The 17,722-nt window shown below is 41.2% G+C and overlaps 1 protein-coding gene and 1 long non-coding RNA gene across 2 annotated transcripts in view; one reads left to right on the top strand and one right to left on the bottom strand.

The window, feature by feature from the left end:
- The window catches only part of LOC306826156, a 36,753-nt gene that overhangs the window by 16,638 nt on the left and 2,393 nt on the right, over positions 1-17,722 (top strand). Inside the window, exons 3-6 of the long non-coding RNA XR_013779376.1 lie at positions 1,521-1,601; positions 1,697-1,865; positions 10,352-10,488; positions 17,379-17,475. This is a non-coding gene — a long non-coding RNA (uncharacterized lncRNA). The remainder of the gene's footprint in view (positions 1-1,520; positions 1,602-1,696; positions 1,866-10,351; positions 10,489-17,378; positions 17,476-17,722) is intronic.
- On the bottom strand, positions 3,889-15,887 carry LOC306826153 (myosin-7-like). The gene is made up of 38 exons (XM_079347288.1): positions 15,700-15,887; positions 15,491-15,537; positions 14,906-15,114; positions 14,670-14,813; positions 14,421-14,577; positions 14,306-14,333; positions 14,121-14,229; positions 13,902-13,994; positions 13,748-13,811; positions 13,568-13,666; positions 12,924-13,027; positions 12,690-12,828; positions 12,469-12,587; positions 12,240-12,389; positions 11,963-12,133; positions 11,542-11,851; positions 10,699-10,781; positions 10,331-10,536; positions 9,790-9,913; positions 9,448-9,584; positions 8,778-9,033; positions 8,456-8,698; positions 8,194-8,370; positions 7,943-8,088; positions 7,767-7,857; positions 7,264-7,653; positions 6,925-7,170; positions 6,650-6,846; positions 6,386-6,569; positions 5,986-6,151; positions 5,785-5,909; positions 5,372-5,680; positions 5,093-5,296; positions 4,703-4,999; positions 4,524-4,628; positions 4,333-4,428; positions 4,113-4,247; positions 3,889-4,013 (listed from the first exon to the last, which is right to left on the bottom strand). The coding sequence occupies exons 3-38, from the start codon at positions 15,104-15,106 to the stop codon at positions 3,996-3,998; spliced, it is 5,823 nt and encodes a 1,940-aa protein (XP_079203414.1). The 5' UTR covers positions 15,107-15,114; positions 15,491-15,537; positions 15,700-15,887; the 3' UTR covers positions 3,889-3,995.

Genomic DNA, 17,722 nt, shown 5'->3' with positions numbered 1-17,722 from the left:
CACAACCCTAGAACCTAGAAAGTGTCCATTCAGCTTGCCGTCACGTTGGTGGTCGATGTTCGAGGTCTAACCAGAGTTTTTAGGAGACCAGGTAGGCAGATTAGTATTTTTCGTTTTACTAGTCAAATAAAATCTTGAACTGTTGCAATGGTAATTGTATATAATTTTGTATATATATATACTGTATATATGTTTTTTATGCAAAGAAAACATTGCATGTATGTTTGTGCTCTGACACAAAGTCACAGTTATTTACTCGTACTCCAGGCTTGGGTCCAAAAAGTTGCCGGTTGCACGTGGTCGCGGCCGGCTTCTGTTACTGGAGCATTGTTTCCTTCTCTTCGTCCTTGAGCACAAAGATAACTTGTGAAATTCCTGCTGGCTGCCTTTCAGGGCTTGGTGTTGGTTCAGAGAACCGCTAAGGGACCGCTTGTGACGCAGGAAGCCAGGACAGGTTTTTTTTTGTTTTTTTTTTTGAATAGCAGCGACAGGTGAGAGTCTGAGAGAGAACATTTAAAAACTATATTTTGAATATTACATCGGCTGAGGAATCCTAAAGCCGTTTTTCTCCGTTTTCCTGTGATAACAAATACAGTCAAGTTGATTTGTCGAGGTCTAGACTTATTTATGCAGTCATCTCGGCTGGTTTTCAGGAGCTGTTTTTCAGAGATCTCAAGAAGAAAAACAGCTTTGATATCTGAGATAACACGACGCCAAATATTACAAGAAAAATCATCCATGACCTCGTGTTCATCCACATTTTAAAGGTGCAATATGGAGTTTAAGTCATGTGAAAGTTCAAGAAGTGTACAGCTTCTGTGTTATATGTTCATAACTTTACACACAAACTGTCTTTGTGTTCCCTTTAACACAAAGACAGTTTGTGTGTAAACATTTTGTTCCCTTTAACACTGTTTGAAGGTACTACACAAGTTATTCTCGTGTAGTACTTATCACTTTTCATTTCCAAACAGTTTCAGGAACACACTTTTTTTTCCTTTGAGTTAATTTCTGTATGTACTTTAGAAAATCAAGCATTGAACTGTTTCACTTTTCTAATTTCACTACCAGATCTCCATCGTTCAGTGTGTCAAACTCTGAGGGATAATACGTTCAATCACAAAGAAAGGCAGCAGCGTTTCTACACATGACATCCTTTTCTTTCACTACCCTGAATTTGAAATCAAATAAATTGAGACTCTGCTCTCTCAGGTCTGACTTGGTCTTGTCCCTGCTTGTTTCTCATCTCCTTTATTTAATCCCTCTGTCTATTCCAAGCTCCACTCAGCCGTGCATGTCAGGTCTCATTCCCAGCTGTCCTTAGTCCTTATGTCTTTGACTGTAGCATGAGATCCAAAGGGAAGGTGTGAGGCACCTTGTCTGATTAAAGCTTGAAGCCAGTGGAGCTATTGTTAGTACTTGCCCTATGTTATTGGGAAAGGTCACTTCTAAGGGGGTGTAAAGCTCTGGTGCAGTCCAGGACTTGATTGTTCTCTTGGGTTTTTTTCACTTATACTCAGACGGTGGATCTGGGAGGAAGTCCTGAGTGCTGCTCGTCTCTTCATAACGCAACGACCAGGACAGAAAGAAAATGGATTCTGGTGAGTGTTTGTTAGAATTATTTAACCAATGTTTGATTTACACAACTCACCATGACCTTTGTTAATTGATATAAATGTGTTTCTTGATACTGTAGGTGTGTCTCAAAGGACTCTTCTCCTGAATACAGCGATCCAGAGTATCTGATGTCAGTCCGACATCTTCATCACATCTGTATCTTTCTCCTCTTCTAAACGAGTCCCCCCCCCCTCCCCCCACCCACCCGCTTCATACTGAGATGGACTGGCCTCCTCTTCATAAGAAAGGTGAGTTTTAACTTTACATTTAAATCATTAAAATGATGAGTTACATGTACTTTAAAGACGAAGGTGCAATTTAAAATAAATTCTTGATATTTAGTTAAATCTTTTTGGTAATGTGTTTGATTTGTCTGGATATCTCTTTAAAACGAGGAGAAGAAGAGGAGAGAGTCTGGAAATGTTTGGAAGCGATGAACTAAGACTTCATTTGGTTTAGCATCAGTGTGTTGGGGGGCGTTTTGGATTTGGTTGGAGTATTAATGTTTGGCGGGCAGCTCGTGTTAATGCTTCTCATTGCGACGTGATTTAATGACATCCTTTTCAGCTAATTTGTTTAAACAGTTCCATGTGGGATAAGTGAAGTGACCAGAATAAATAAAATATTCATTCACATTTTTAGCACAGTGAAACAAAAGCATTTATTATAACTTGTTGGGCACAGCATGTTGTTGTTCAGTTCTGTCTGTGTTTGTGTGCCCACATGTTAACTAAAAAAAATATTTTGCCTCATTGCTCTGGGGAACAGACTTCATTTTTAACTTTTTTCTTGAAGAAATGTAAACATTTCTTTATTCAATTTTCTCATTTTACCGAAATACTTTAAATAATATTTTTTTAGTTATCAGTCTCTGACATTTAATTTTAAGGCCAAACATGAAACACTGGGACACACTTCCTCTGTTTAAAGTGGTTTCTCTCTGTGTACTCTGGCTTCGTCCTTCAGTCCAAAGACCTGTTAGCTTCTTTTTTACTTTAAACTATCCGTACACCTGATCAGCCTCTCTCCCTCAGTCACTGCTCGTATCAGCTCCAGCCCTGATCAACTGAATAGGACACACCGAATAAACCTTGGAAGGAGTTTACTTTACCGCGCTCAAATCAATCATCTTTACTTCACATTGAAACTGTAGAAATAAAACAGCTTTAACCGGTCGAAGCCGCAGTAGCTCAAAAGCCAAAGGGTCGCCGGTTAAAGTCCCAGTCGACTAAAGCATGGAATTGGGTGTTGTTGTTGGAGAGATGCCAGCTCACTGCCAAGGTGCCCTTGAGCAACCTTGGCTTCCACGTGCAGCCCCTTAGTAGTAGTAGGAGTATAAAAAGTGCATTTCCCCTGCGATCATGAGAGTTTGTCTTCTTCTGTCATTTTCTTTGTGTTTTTTTGTCCAGTGGACTTTGTACCTTGAAAACTGGAACTCAAATCAGTTTTGTCTTGTTTGGATATTTAGGCTTATAATAAATGTAATGACAGATTATTGACCGGACAATGCTGAGATTTAAGTTTTCTACATTTTAAAACACACACAGACAAACACACAGTCACTTATTGATTGAGTTATAACTGATGTTTTTGATGATGAAACTTCCATCAGTGACACAAAAATGTATGAAAAAACTAAATACTTTTCTCTCATACTTAAAGGATCAATATGTAACTATGACACCTACTGTTAAAGATCGGTACTGCAGTCTAAATTCAAACCACCCCTATGGAAGTAAATCTGTGCCGTCAGATTTACTTTCATATCCCCCCCCCCTCTAGTGGATGCTCACACAGGTGATGTGTCATGTGGTGGACACTGTAGCTTCAGTGTTTAGCCAGCTCTGCATGGGTCTGTAAAGCTTTCTGCGTTCTAACCTCTCTCCATGTTTCAAAAGCATCTCCAACATTGATCCTAGTTTGAGCAGCTTTCTGCTGCTGGAGCTTATTAGAAACATGCAGAGGCTTTTTAGCTCGGGTACAATCACTTCTATCTGAACCAGTTTGCATGCCGGTTTTCAGCGCCGGTTTGTGGGGTTGCCTTAACATCTCCTAACTTCTCGAGTCAGAGCTATCTAAACTTAGGAGGAGAACAAACTGGCTGCTGCATTGTTGTCGAAGAAGGCAGCACTTCTCTGATGATATAGTAAATTCATTCAACATATCTTACAGATTGCTCCTTTAAGAACAGGTTAATATAAATGTACTGCATGGAGTCAGAGATCTAGCCAACAAGGGCCTTCTTAATATATTAAATGAAAAGTCAAGAAACAGTTTGAGATGCTCAAAGTTTAATCTACTGAACAAACAACACTTTTAGGGAGACACTGTAACCCAGGAAACAGGTGCCTCAGAAATGGATCCTATCTGAGAGAACTTCACTCTTCATGTCCTTTCTGAAAAACACAAACACAATCAGTGAAATTTAGATAATCCGACCATGTTTTTCGGATCATTTACTTTCATTTCAACTCTTGTGTTGACACCAAACTGACCTTTGACCCCACATCACGGCTCTTGGCACGTAGCTTGTTGACCTGAGACTCAGCGATGTCAGCTCTCTCTTCAGCTTCATCGAACTCGTGTTGCAGCTTACGGAACTTGGTCAGATTGTTGTTGGCCTGTTCCTCCTGTAACGCAGACCCACCACACATTATACATTCACTGAGAAACAAATCTTAGTTTTCACTGCAAAGAGTTTGAGTGTGTACTTACAGCCTCCTCAGTGGACTTTTTGTAGGATTTGACCTTCAGCTGCAGCTTGTCCACCAAATCTTGAAGTCGAGCAAGATTTTTACGGTCTTCTTCTGTCTAAATCATGAAACATAAAATAAATAGTAATGATCGTATTTTGATTCTGAACCTAATTTCATTGGCAGAGTAGATTCAAATCATCACGTTATTACCTGATAGGTAAGCTCCTTGATGCGTCTTTCATATTTTCTCACTCCCTTAACAGCATCACTGGCCTTTTTTTGTTCACTTTCAACCTCATTTTCAAGTTCCTTGACCTGAAGCAGACGCAGCAGAAGTCAGCCAACTTAGATTGGGTTAGTTATTTCAATAAGTGCAAAGGTATACTCACCCTGGCCTCGAGCTTCTGCAGCTGCTTCTTCCCTCCCTTCAAGGCGATCTGCTCAGCTTCATCCAGACGGTGCTGCAGGTCTTTGATGGTTTGCTCCATGTTCTTCTTCATACGCTCCAGGTGGGCGCTGGTATCCTGTTCTTTCTTCAGCTCCTCCGCCATCATGGCAGCATCAGTAATGGCCTTCTTGGCCTTTTCCTCAGCGTTCCTGCACTCCTGCACCGCTTCCTCCACTTCAGTTTGAAGCTGGGAAGTGTCCGCCTCCAGCTTCTTCTTCTGGTTTATCAGGCTGGTGTTCTGGTTGTTCATAAAAAGGCAGGAGTTGCATTATGAAAATATTAAACATGTAATGATATTCAAGTATGAATCAGCACAAATACTGTATCTCACCTGTGAGTGCAGTAGCTGCACTCTCTCACTAACATCCAGCAGCTCTTGTTCAGCAAGTTTGCGTCCTCTCTCAGATTGCTCCAGAGCAGACCTCAGTTCCTCCACTTCAGCCTGAAGCAGGTTGTTGCGCCTCTCAACGATAGCAATGTTCTCTTTAAGATCATCGTTTGTTCGCAGAGACTCATCCAGCTGGAGCTGAGCATCCTGGGTAAGTGCATGTTGAGTTGTTAAGCTAGTTACTTTAGCTCTGTAATTTCTCTTTGTGTATATAGTTCATACCTTCAGATGTGCATGAACAGCCTTCAGTTGTTTCTGGGCCTCAGCCGCCTGCCTGTTGGCCTGGCTAAGCTGGATCTCCATCTCATTGAGGTCTCCCTCCATCTTCTTCTTCAAACGGAGGGCCTCGTTCCTGCTGCGAGTCTCAGAATCAAGAGAGCTCTGCAGAGTATCCACCATGCGCTGCTGGTTTCTCTTGGTTTGCTCCATCTCTTCATCTTTCTCGGCTAGCTTGCGCTCAATATCAGCCTTGATCTGGTTGAACTCAAGCTGAGCTCTGAGAATCTTTCCTTCCTCATGCTCCAGTGAGGCCTTTCATGAAAGAGGATTGAAACAGAGAGAGGGACTGGATGTGAGTAATACTGAGTATGTTGTTGTTGCTAAAGTCCACCTTGAGAACTTTGAACATGCTGTACCTCAGCTTCCTCGAGCGCTGTTTGAATCTCAGACTTCTCTTGTTCCAGTTGTTTTCGAATCTTCTCAAGCTCATGAATACTCTTCCCCCCCTCACCGATTTGTTCAGTGAGGTCAGATATTTCCTCTGAGAAAGAAAATCTGACATGAGCAAAAGTTGAAACTAATTTTGTAAAACTGGCTTGAACTTGGACGACTCGTACCCTGCAGATTCTTATTCTCCCTCTTCATGGTCTCAAGCTGTTCCAGAGATTCTTCAAAGGAGTTCTTCAGTTTGAAGAGCTCAGTGCTCAGAGCCCTGGACTCCTTCTGACAGCTCTCCAGCTCGCATTGAGACTCCTCATACTTCTGCTTCCATTCTGCCAAGACCTGAAAAATGCATTTTTAAGGTTCATCAAATGGTAAAAGTCACACCTACACATTTCCATTCACTCACACACTAATGGTCCAACAGTATTAAATAATCAATTCATACAGATTTACACACCACCAACTAAAGTAATGGGATCAACGTGGGTCTTCCCCAAGGATACATCAGAGAGGTAGCTGCAAGATCTGAGGATTGAACCCCTGACCTTCTGGTTGAGAGACGAGCAATTCTACCTTGTCAAAGTTTCTTTGCTTCTTGTCCAGAGCAGCAGCGGCAGCATTCGACCTCTCCACATCCACCATGAGATCTTCAATCTCATTCTGCAGTCTGTGTTTGGTCTTCTCCAGAGAGGAACATTTAGCATTCACTGCTTCCACAGCCTCCTCGGCGTCCTGCAGACGCTGGGCCAGCTTCTTCCTGGATGGGGATCAAACTTAGGATCAGGATTCTTTGTTATAGAATCGGAGTCAATGATCAAGTCAACATATTTCACTCACTTTGCTTCCTCCAGTTCCTCGGTCCTCTGGATGGCATCAGTTTCATACTTAGTTCTCCACTGAGCCACCTCAGAGTTGGCCTTGGACATGCCGCGCTGGAGTTCAGCCTTGGCCTCCTGCTCTTCTTCATACTGCTCTCTGAGCAGGTCACAGTCATGACGAGAAGACTGAACTGCATGAGCCAGGGCATTCTTGGCCTGAAATGGAAAACATCTGAATGCTTCTCTTGGTCCAACATTTCAGCTGAATAAAATGATGTACCATTGATTTGCTACCTTCACTTCCTCCTCCAGTTGTCTTTTAAGGTCTTCAACTTGTTGAGTGTAGGACTGTTTTCCTCTGGTGAGTTGAGACACCAGGGAATCCTTTTCCTCAATCTGCCTTGTAAGTTCACCATTCTCAGTTTGAAGCTTTGCTTTCTGCATGGTGAAGTCGTTGATGACACGCTGCCCCTCCTCAGACTTTGTTTTATATTCATTCATCTGATCTTCAAGAGACCTGCACATTTTTTCCAAATGAGTCTGAAAATAAAATTCACATGAACGGCTTAGTACTAATTAAACAATGAATACAAAAACAGAGAATACTAATATATACATATATATATATATTACCTTTGACTTGACAATATGTTCCATATTGGAGACCACATCATCCAGCTCCAGCCTGAGCTCACTCTTCTCCTTCTCCAGTTTCTGTTTGACTCTCTGCAGGTTGTCAATCTGCTCTCCCAGGTCAGCCACACTGTCGGCCTGTTTCTTCCTGAGAGTGGCAGCAGTTGCTTCGTGCTGCAGAGTGGCCTCTTCAAGGTCTCTGCGGAGCTTCAGGAACTCTGCCTCCCTCTTCTTGTTCATCTCGATCTGGGCAGATGTTGCTCCACCAGCCTCCTCCAGCCTCTCACTGATCTCCTCCAGCTCTCTGGCCAGGTCTGCTCTTTGCTTCTCCACCTTAGCTCGAGCGGCTCGCTCGGCCTCCAGCTCTTCCTCCAGCTCCTCGATGCGAGCCTAGAACAAAGTCAAGTATATTCTAATATTGTATATCCAATGAAATGTGGTAAAATGTGAAACGACGCATGCTGAATAAGCACATTTTCTTTTTTCACATTATTTCAAATTACCTGCAACTCCTTCAGCTTTTTCTGGAGCTGGGCGCTCATCATTTGTTCATCTTCTATTTTGCTATTAAGCTGGTTGATTTCAAAGTCTTTCCTGTGGATTTAATACACGAGTAATGTACCTGATGATACAAACTTCCAAATGCATTCATTTTTATTAAGTGCAGTATTCTTATTACTTTTTCAGCCTCTCCTCAAGCTGCTGCTTGTCATTCTCCAGGTCCATGACACTTTCTTGAGCTAACTTCAGGTCTCCCTCAAGCTTGCGCTTTGCTCTCTCGAGGTCCATCCGTATTTTCTTTTCTTGCTCAAGGGAGCCTTCAAGCTGTGACGAATTGTGATTACAGTAGTCCAGTTTAATGTACATATAAAAATAAAAATTATACAAGTTTTTCTTCAAGAACCAACTCTCTAACTATTATGTTCTTACATCATCCACTTGCTGCTCCAGCTTGGCCTTGGCCTTGGTCAGAGAGTTGACTTTGTCTTCTTCACTCTGCAGGTCATCCAGTGTTTGCTGATGAGCTTCCTGTAACGCTTTCTTTTCTTTGGTCAGCTTAGCAATGATTTCATCCAGAGCTGCCATCTCCTCCACCAGGTTCTTCACCTGTGATATTACATTGAGAAATAAATCGTGTTTCTGTCATGCTACTCATTCGTGTCTTTTATAGAAATCTAAATAAGAGTCATACCTTGTTCTCAGTGGCGTGCTTCTCCTTCTCCACTTTGGCCAGAGTTAACTCTAAGTCATCAATGTCCTTCTTTAACTCTGAACACTCATCCTCCAGCTTCCTCTTCTTCGCTGTAAGTTCAGAGTTCATCTCCTCCTCATCCTCCAGCCTCTCTGTCAGTTCTTTGATTTTGGCTTCCAGCTGTATCTTGCTCTTGATCAGCCCCTCACATCTTTCTTCAGCATCACAAAGATTATCTTGCTCCTATTACAGGATGAGGCAAACAGTCACGCAACAGCTTGATTCTTATATCAGATGAAACACTGACTGATTATAAACATACAGATTGAACTTGGAGCTGCAGGTCATTCTTCTCTTGGAGAAGAGAGACCATTTTCTCCTCTAGTTCCTTCCTGCGGGCTTCAGATTTTGCATAAGCCTCTTTCAGCTTCAGGAATTCTTCCTTCATGTTGGCCATCTCTTTCTCAGTCTCAGCTGACCTCAACAGAGGTTTGATCTTGAAATAAAGCTTCATCCAGGGCCAATTCTTGACCCCCATGAAGGCACGGATGTTCCACTGGATCACAAGGAGTGCATCCCTGCATGCATTAACACATAAAGGGTTTCAGTGTTGAGGAACTTTAAGAGTATTTATTTACTCTTCACCAGTTTTACACAATCAGCTATTTGTGCATATATAGTACAGGTTAGTCGATGCAGCTTAATACACATTAAGAATGCAAAGTGTCTCAAAATGTTTGACCACTGTTGAAAGTATTATATGTTAAAATATACTGTATCGTTGTATCATGAGGAAAAGTTAGTTTCCCTTGCTTAGTGAGTTCCAGAGGAACTGTCATTTTGTCAACTGCAAATAAAAATATCCATTTAAAAAGGCTAATTTTCCATTTTGATTTTAGTGCACTGGTTCCTCCATCCCGCTGCTCCTCTGTATGCCCAAGTCACTGAAATCAATTGGATACTCATAATTTTTTTCTTTTTTGTGTATTTACCTGCGTTCCACAATCTTCTGGAATTCAATTCTTGCCAGAACACCTCGAGACCTTGCCTGGAGCCTGGTGATGATTAGAGCTAAACGGTCGTCTCGCATCTCCTCCAGCAGACCAAGAAGCCCAGCCTTGAAGAACACCTTTTTAAAAACAGATGACATGAGCAGCTGCAAGCACAATTTTGGTCGTGGTAGGGTTTTTTTACAGTCTATGGGTTGGACATGTATTAAGTAGTATGTCTCATACCTACCTGTTTATGGCTAAATCTTTATTATTACTAATATATGCAGTCATAACCTATGTTTCCAAAGTATACAGTTGTTCAAGTTATTCTGCAGCAATTACCTTGGTGTGCCCCAGCTTGTACTGATTATGGTCTATGTCCAAGGATCCCAAAAGCTTCTCTGAAGCTTTTTTGTTGTCGATGAACTGCCCCTCAGGGATTGCACTTGGATTCAAAATGCGGTATCTTTGCAATGAAGAAGAAATATGTTATTTCCTACCTTATACAATACCAGAATATACAAACTACTGTATACCATACTATCATAATTTGGTACTTCTTGTTCTAAGTGGGGACTAATCAATGGAAAAAGTTACCTGAAAACCATAACTAATGCTCATGTGGCAAAAAGGATCACTGAATGTTATGATACTCAGTTGTGCTTTGTTCTTAGTCTCATCTCAACACAATTTGGCCTAATTTTTTAAGCTTTTGAAGCAACTCGTTTGACAAAACTCTTGACCTCTTTATTATATAAAATGGTTTCCGTCCATCCAGCAGGACAGCAGAGTCTTTGAATATCAATGAGAAGTCAACTTGTCATTAAAGAAACTTGCTGTTTTTACATTTAATTTGTCACCCATTAGTTTATCTGATGGACACCTCTGTTTGAAATCTCCATAGAGGATCCTGTTTGGGAAGCCCTTCCTGCAGATCCTGATGCCCTCCAGCACACCGTTACAGCGCAGCTGGTGCATCACCAGAGGGTTCTCCATGGCCCCAGGAGTCTTGGTCTCATTGGGGATGATGCAGCGCACAAAGTGAGGGTGAGTGGACCGCAGGTTGGTCATTAGCTTGTTCAGGTTCTCCTGTAGAATGCATCACATCGGACAACATTGAAGGGCAAATTACCATTTCCAAAGTGGTTCCTTTGCAATTGTAAAAAAAAAACCCAACCAACCAAAAAAAACCACATGGACATACAGTTAGGGAATCTATGAGGAACAAAAACTGACTTGTATTGAACTTACCCTGTGTAAGGCTGATACAGTTTGGAAGGATGAACCTTTCTTCTTGCTACCACCACCTTTTCCCTTCCCCCCCGACTCTTGAGCTAAAAGAGAAAATATTGTAGAAGAAGCAAGAAAAATAATATACAGTATAACATAAAGGAGGGCTTAGGTTTGAGATGCTATTTGGACCAAAATGGTAAAATGGTTTAATGGTAAGTGGAAAATTCAAATTCACTGATGGTAGAGGCTTCTATGTAAAGCATCCATCAGTATTAACTCATCCAGTCATACCAATCACTCGCCTTGGGGTTAAAGGTTTTGGTTAAAAGACGACAGACTACCACTGAGCCTCAACCAACAAGGAGTCATTGAAAGAAAAGAAAAAAACCAAGAAAAACTCCAAGGCACTCTCTTTTGAACAAATAAAATGACTTTATTTTCACAGCATGGTCATGTGGACCTTTAAAACCCATTTAGATGTGTTTGTGCTGGTAGACCAGCTTACATTTCTCAGTGGGTCTTTTTTATCTGGTTGACTTCCTCAAGGCTTGATACTGAAACTATCCAAGTGTGTTTTCAAGGTCTACCTGACCATGCAGTGAAAACTGATGAACAACAAATGACCACATGAAGGGGGTGAGCTTAAACTTAATTTCCTAATTTCAATTTCCAAGAATATTGGAAAATTCTTTTGCTAAATGTGTCAGCCTAAAGAGGGTAGCAAGTTGCTTTAGAGTTGACTTCTGGTAAAGTCCAACTTATTATATTGCGTCAATAAGCATTAAAAAAGCTGCTTTCATTTTGATAGAAGATTAACGTCCCCCTGGAAAGATTCATTCAATACACACAGTTCATTCTTACCTGCTTCAGATCCAGCATAATTTGCAAACAAGTTGGCAAGTAGCTTTAGATTTGACTTCTGGTAGAGTCCAACAACTGTCTCATTGAGCGGATCTTTGTTCTTCACCAGCCAGTTGACGATGTTGTAATCAACAGTTCCAGCGTAGTGGACCAGGGCAAAATGGGCCTCTGGTTTCCCTTTGACGACTCTGGGCTTCTGGAAGTTGTTTGTTTTCCCCAGATGGTTGTCGTAGAGCTTAGCTTTAAAGGTGGTGTCTGAGGCTTTGGGGAACATGCACTCCTCTTCAAGGATGGACATGATACCCATGGGCTGTAAAGACACACACGAGTTTAAAGACAGTTCTCATTGCACTGTTCCAAAATGGAAAGTTGACTTCTATAATGTACTCGAAATCCTGATAAAGAATTGTTCATAACTCACCTTTTCAATGAGGTCGATACAGGCCTGCAGGTCCATACCAAAATCAATGAAAGTCCATTCAATGCCCTCTTTCTTGTACTCTTCCTGCTCCAGCACAAACATGTGGTGGTTGAAAAACTGTTGCAGTTTTTCATTGGTGAAGTTGATGCACAGCTGCTCGAAGGTGTTGAACTGTAATGAAATGGTCCACAGTAAGGCCACTCTTGGGGATTTCTCCTTGATTTAAAGACTACTTCACACACTTTTTAGTTCATAGTATGTATTGTTTGAAACTCACATCAAAGATTTCAAATCCAGCAATGTCAAGTACGCCAATGAAGTACTGGCGTGGCTGCTTGGTTTCCAGAGAATTATTAATTCTGACCACCATCCAGAGAAACATCTTCTCATACACTGACTTAGAAAGTGCACCAACAGCGTAGTACACCTAAGATGGAAATACATTCAATCTGATTAGTTAAAAAAACTGGAATTTATTTCTGGAATTGAACTGAAACATCTCTTACCTGAGCGACATTTTGTCCCTTGGTGACCCACTCGTTTCCTACTTTGACCCTCGGGTGACAGAGGCCTTTGATGAGGTCAGCAGAGTTCAGGCCCATCAGGTACGCGACTTTGTCCGCATCTGTTGAGCAATTGTGTCATTTTCAACTCCTCATTACTCTTATTTTGTTTTTGTTTTTTTAAGCATGATTAGCATTTGGTTGTTTCAAAGAACATCGGTCACCTTCAGTGCCGTCAGCCTCGGCCTGCTCCTCTCGCTGCTTGTTCTTGAACTTCATGTTGCCGTGGTGCATGATGGCACCAGTCAGCTTGTAAATGCCGTTCTTCTCTTCTTGAGTGAAGCCCAACACATCAAAGGCATCCTGAAGTTGATATAATTTATCAGAAGGGTACTACTAGCGTTATAAAGATAAATTCATTCATGTATTGTTGACTGGTATTTGAAGATTTAGCTAACATCAGTGGCCATCAGCTCGTCAGCATCATTGATGGAGGCTACGGTTGTCTCTCCTTGGGAGATGAAGGCGTAGTCAAAGGGGTTGTTGGTGATGAGCAACATCTCTATAGAGGGAATGACCAAAATTAGTCCAAATATCCTGCTCTGTGAACAGTCAAGTTTTTTTGTTTTAGCACATTTAAAAGCAGCTTCAGCTAACCAACGTGTTTTACAGGCAGTGCAAAAAACAGAACCAAAGAAAAAAAGAAAGACAATATACACATGTAGCCTACATAAGAATTACATACAAATGCCCACATTCACACGTTCATTGGCTAATACTGGCTGTCTCTCATATAGAGAGAGTTGCAGTAGTCCAGGCAGGATGTAATAAAGTATGTTTTTCTGTGTCTTGGAATGACATAAATGGTTTTATTTTTATTAGGATTAGTAGTTGGAAGAAACAACTTTTAACAACTGAGTTTATTTATTTGTCGAATTTGAAGGTTGAATCCAAACGCACAGGGTCTTTGCACAAGGTTTCCCAAAGGAAGACAGTGGGCCAAGTATGTTTGCACATTAAGTTGGTGGAGTCCGGTAATATATACTTAGAGTTTAGTTATTAAGGGCTCTTGACAACAACAGAATTTATGTCAGATACTCACCCAGAAGCTCAGGCTTTTTCTGAGACAAGATCTGGTAGAAAATGTGATAGTCCCTCTCAGCTTTGAGCTGAAAGGTCACACGAGACTTTTCCAGAAGGTCTGGGAAGCAAAACTGTTATTAGTGTTTCTGGTAAGTTGATATTGGATGCCTTCAAGTCTGATTCATAAGCGTTTACTTACAAGTTTCAATATCAGCAGAGGCCAGTTTCCCTCGGTTATCAAAATGAATTCTGATGAATTTACCCTTAAAATAAAGCAAATGTTCACTTATTAGAAAGAGTAATGACTCCACTGTTGATTATCAGGCTGCTTCGATGCAGCTACACACACTCACAAATCTGGAAGAGTTGTCATTCCTGATGGTCTTGGCGTTCCCAAAGGCCTCCAGAGCAGGATTAGCCTGGATGATTTGATCCTCCAGGGTTCCCTGATTTTGTTCATTAAAGGTACAACTTCAGGATTCTTTCAATTATTACTGACAAGGTCCTCACAAAGCTGTGACTTAAATTCACTAGCTGGTTGTCCCCTTCTAAGAAATGATGACAACACACACCTTCTTCTCAGCAGCTTGATCTTTCTTCAAACCTGGGGAAGCAGCGATGCTGGCAAAGTACTGAATGACACGCTTGGTGTTGACAGTCTTTCCAGCACCAGATTCTCCGCTGAGAAAACAGAGACAGGAAGTTGAAGGTAGAGCCTTTAAGATCAAATGAAGAGCTTTAAGGCTGGTTTACTTACGTGATCAGGATCGACTGGTTTTCTCTGTCTGTGAGCGGGAGACATGTGACACATTTTCAGTATTTAAGTTGAAATGAATATTTCCACAACATAAATGTGAAAGTAGATTATTGACCTGACAGCATGTACTGATAGGCATTGTCAGAGATGGAGAAGATATGAGGAGGAGCTTCACTCCTCTTCTTTCCTCTGTAGGCACCGACCACATCTTGGTTGTAGACTGGCAGCCACTTGTAGGGGTTGATAGTGACACAGAAGAGTCCCGAGTAAGTCTGCCATGTAAAGAGAGGGATGGAGGACAGTTGCTTCAGATGCTGAGGAGTCTCATTCACAAGAAAAGGTGAAGGTATAAAAGTTATCTCACGTAGATCATCCAGGCTGCGTAACGCTCTTTGAGGTTAAACAGCACAGCGGGCTCGTGGAGGAAGGTGAACATCGCCATGTCTTCAATTTTATCAAACTTTGGCGGGTTCTGAGGGTGAACATCAGTCTCCTTCACAGTGACAGTCTAAGAAAAATAACATATATCAATTTAACTGTCACACTAAGCAAAGGTAGACTGCCACTAATATGCACCCCTGCTCAAGCTTTCGTGTCTACCTTTCCAAATTCAGTCTGAGCAGTAACTTTGTCACCATCACGACTGACAATGGAAGCTTTGACGTACTCGACCGCAGGGTCAGTAACGAAGCACTCCTTCTTCATGTCGAAGGGTCGGGTCTGAGCCTCCAGACGCTCCATATCTGACTTTCTCAGATAAGGAGCAGCGGGCCCAAACTCTCTCATGACAGCGTCACCCATGTTTCAACCTGATGAACAAACGTTAGAGCATTCCTTCTCAGTGAATTGATCAAACTTTCATGAAGCATTATGGATAATTAGTGATGGATGTGCAATAAGAATCGCTTCAAGTCGTTGCAATGTCGCTTATTGCTCATCATGGATTAATGTTGGATCTTTGGAACATTACAATGAGTAAGGTCTTTATGTAACGGGTTGAGAAAACATTGGAATGAATTGGTGCCATACAAATCAAGACTGGTTGATTGATTGACCAGTTGAGCCACCAGTGTAGTGACCAGATTTTAAATTAAATTATTAAGTTAAGATTACATGTTGTAGTCATTTAAAAAAAAAAAAAAAAAAAAAAAACTTTTCACAGAGAATAAAAAAACACTTTTTTACCAAGGGTGCGTTGCAATCCAAAGGAAATCCGGCTCAGTCGGTTATTTCTATACTTGTCAAAACAAAGGCAAAGCTTTATTCCCTTAGAAGTACAAACACCAGCAGAGGTACGTTGGAAGAATCAAACTAAAAGGATATTGTTTCTACAGCTACAGCAGGAAACATCAACACATTCTATCTGAAAGGACCGGTACAAATGTTTTGCTTACCTTTAACTCTCAACCCAGAACCAAGTGAAGTGATGAACCCTGAGGCTGACAGCAGCCCTTCTTCCACTAATAAAGGTGATTTATCCGCCAAATATGGGATGAATTTAAGGAGAAAGGCTTCCCATTTAAAAAAAAAATAAAAAGGCTCCTAATTAGGCAGGATGTACGGCTGCTATTTGTTGCTTTCACCTTGTGACAAACAAGGCGAGGACAATGGACGGTAAAATGTAAGGGGGGGGCAGAGGTGGGGATCAAGGGCAGATATCAAGTGTCTCTTATTTTATTCACATCGCTCCTGTCAGGTCATTTGTGTTCTTTCATCCCACCACTTCTTTGATTCAGTGGCTATATATATATATTTCTTTTCTTTTTTCTTTTAAGTTTCAACATTCACATGTTAATGGAGTGTGGCAGTCAGGGTGCAGGGTTAATATGCCCCATAAGCTACGCTACAGGACGTGTGAATGTATATTGTTATTTATTGTTGCCCTTGTTATCTCACACATTAGAGTCTCTCTGTCTTTTCAAACCTTGTATCTGCAGTATTGTGTTGTTACATAAAGTACATCATTATTGTTTGATTGGAATCATGTATCTAATGATATAATATTGAGCTGATATCAAACCACCTGAACTTTATATGAGCATACATATTGCACATTTGGCTGGGATGATCTCATTCTCTTCAACGTTTTAGGAACAGAGCAGCTCATTATGTTTTACCAGAGCTGAAAAATCTTAAAAAACAAATATTGAAATATTAGCAGCTGATCATCAAATGATTTGATCAACTCTTGTTTAAAAAAAGAAATCCCGCTCACGTCAGTGTCTCTTTTCTGCATCCTAAACAGAGGCTGATACATCAGTAAGATCAGCATACTGTGCAGTGATAACAGCTCATGACTTATCACGTTAGGATTCTTAATAAAAAAGAAAAAGTTCATCTGGGGTCAGTCATGTGAGAGGGGATGAAATACATTCCTTCGGCCTCTGCTCAGACGATGAAGAGTTGCAGCTGTTGTCGAGTGAAAGCGAAGGTCAGAGACTTTAAATGATCACTCATCACTGTCGGCCCGCACTCTGACACCCTTTGTGTCACGTGCTGTAGTCCATGGCATTGTTAACTTTCCTTTGTCCTTGAGGACAAAGATAACCCTGTGAAATTCTGGTCTGGATTCTCTTTTGCTTGAGACGGTCTGATGTCATGATGGATGAGGAGGAACAGGTGCATCACACTAAAAATACACCTTTTAACCACCCTAAAGAAATCTTCATTTTGATCCTATTGTGACTTCATTAATTGATGTTGTTGATTTCAGAGCATGCAACTTTATCTCTGCCTTTTATGGCACATTACTCAAAAAGACGCTTTTAGATAGTTTAAACTAAAATAGTTTAAATAGTTGTTGGAAAGTAGGGTTGGATTTGAACCTGTTAGCCCCACTTGGACACTTAGATTTAGTGTGCTGGTAGTTCAAGGAAAACAAAAAAACAACAACTTTTGGATAGTTTTGACTGTTTATCATCAGATCTAGCACTGTCACTATTTAGCTATGACAGTGCAAGATGTAATTTTTTAATAACTCCTGTAAAATGGGAATAATGACCATTTTCCAATGGAGCTTTCAAATCATGATCTGAATTTGCTCTGATATTGTTGATCTAATTCTCATTCTCAGCTGTCTCCATCCCTGTGGGAGTCGTCCTCTGACCTGTGTCTCCTCCCCGGCTCTCCCTCGATGTATGGGAACATAGCTATAACCAGACTCCTGTGAGGTAAGGCCAACTGTCAACGAAGAACAAATGGCGTCACCTTGATGTGCTATCATGGTGTGTGCCATCTGCAGATGAGTCCAGAAGCATTTCCGAAAACCAAAGTCCTGCTGGTGTGTAAACTCTCTGTTAAACAGAGTGAGGCTTAAAGGTTGTTCTACAAGAGACAGATAATCAAAACCAGAGCTTCTGCTAAGCTTTGTTTGTGTGTTTGTTTTTCTACGAGTTTAAAATCTAATTAAATGTCCCA

The sequence above is a fragment of the Symphodus melops genome (assembly GCF_947650265.1).
Source record: "Symphodus melops genome assembly, chromosome: 7".
In the NCBI taxonomy this organism is placed as follows: domain Eukaryota; kingdom Metazoa; phylum Chordata; class Actinopteri; order Labriformes; family Labridae; genus Symphodus; species Symphodus melops.
The sequence above is the reverse complement of the archived record's forward strand: the minus strand, read 5'-3'. Positions and strand labels throughout refer to the sequence as shown.

What these genes read in the sequence shown, in the direction of transcription:
- LOC306826153 (XM_079347288.1), bottom strand. Translation starts at nt 15,106, where the DNA reads ATGGGTGACGCTGTCATGAGAGAGTTTGGGCCCGCTGCTCCTTATCTG. An exon ending in CTATCAGTACATGCTGTCAG is followed by an intron (nt 14,334 to 14,420) that starts GTCAATAATCTA and finishes TCCCGCTCACAG; the next exon opens with ACAGAGAAAACCAGTCGATC. An exon ending in TGCAGCTACTGCACTCACAG is followed by an intron (nt 5,000 to 5,092) that starts GTGAGATACAGT and finishes ATGAACAACCAG; the next exon opens with AACACCAGCCTGATAAACCA.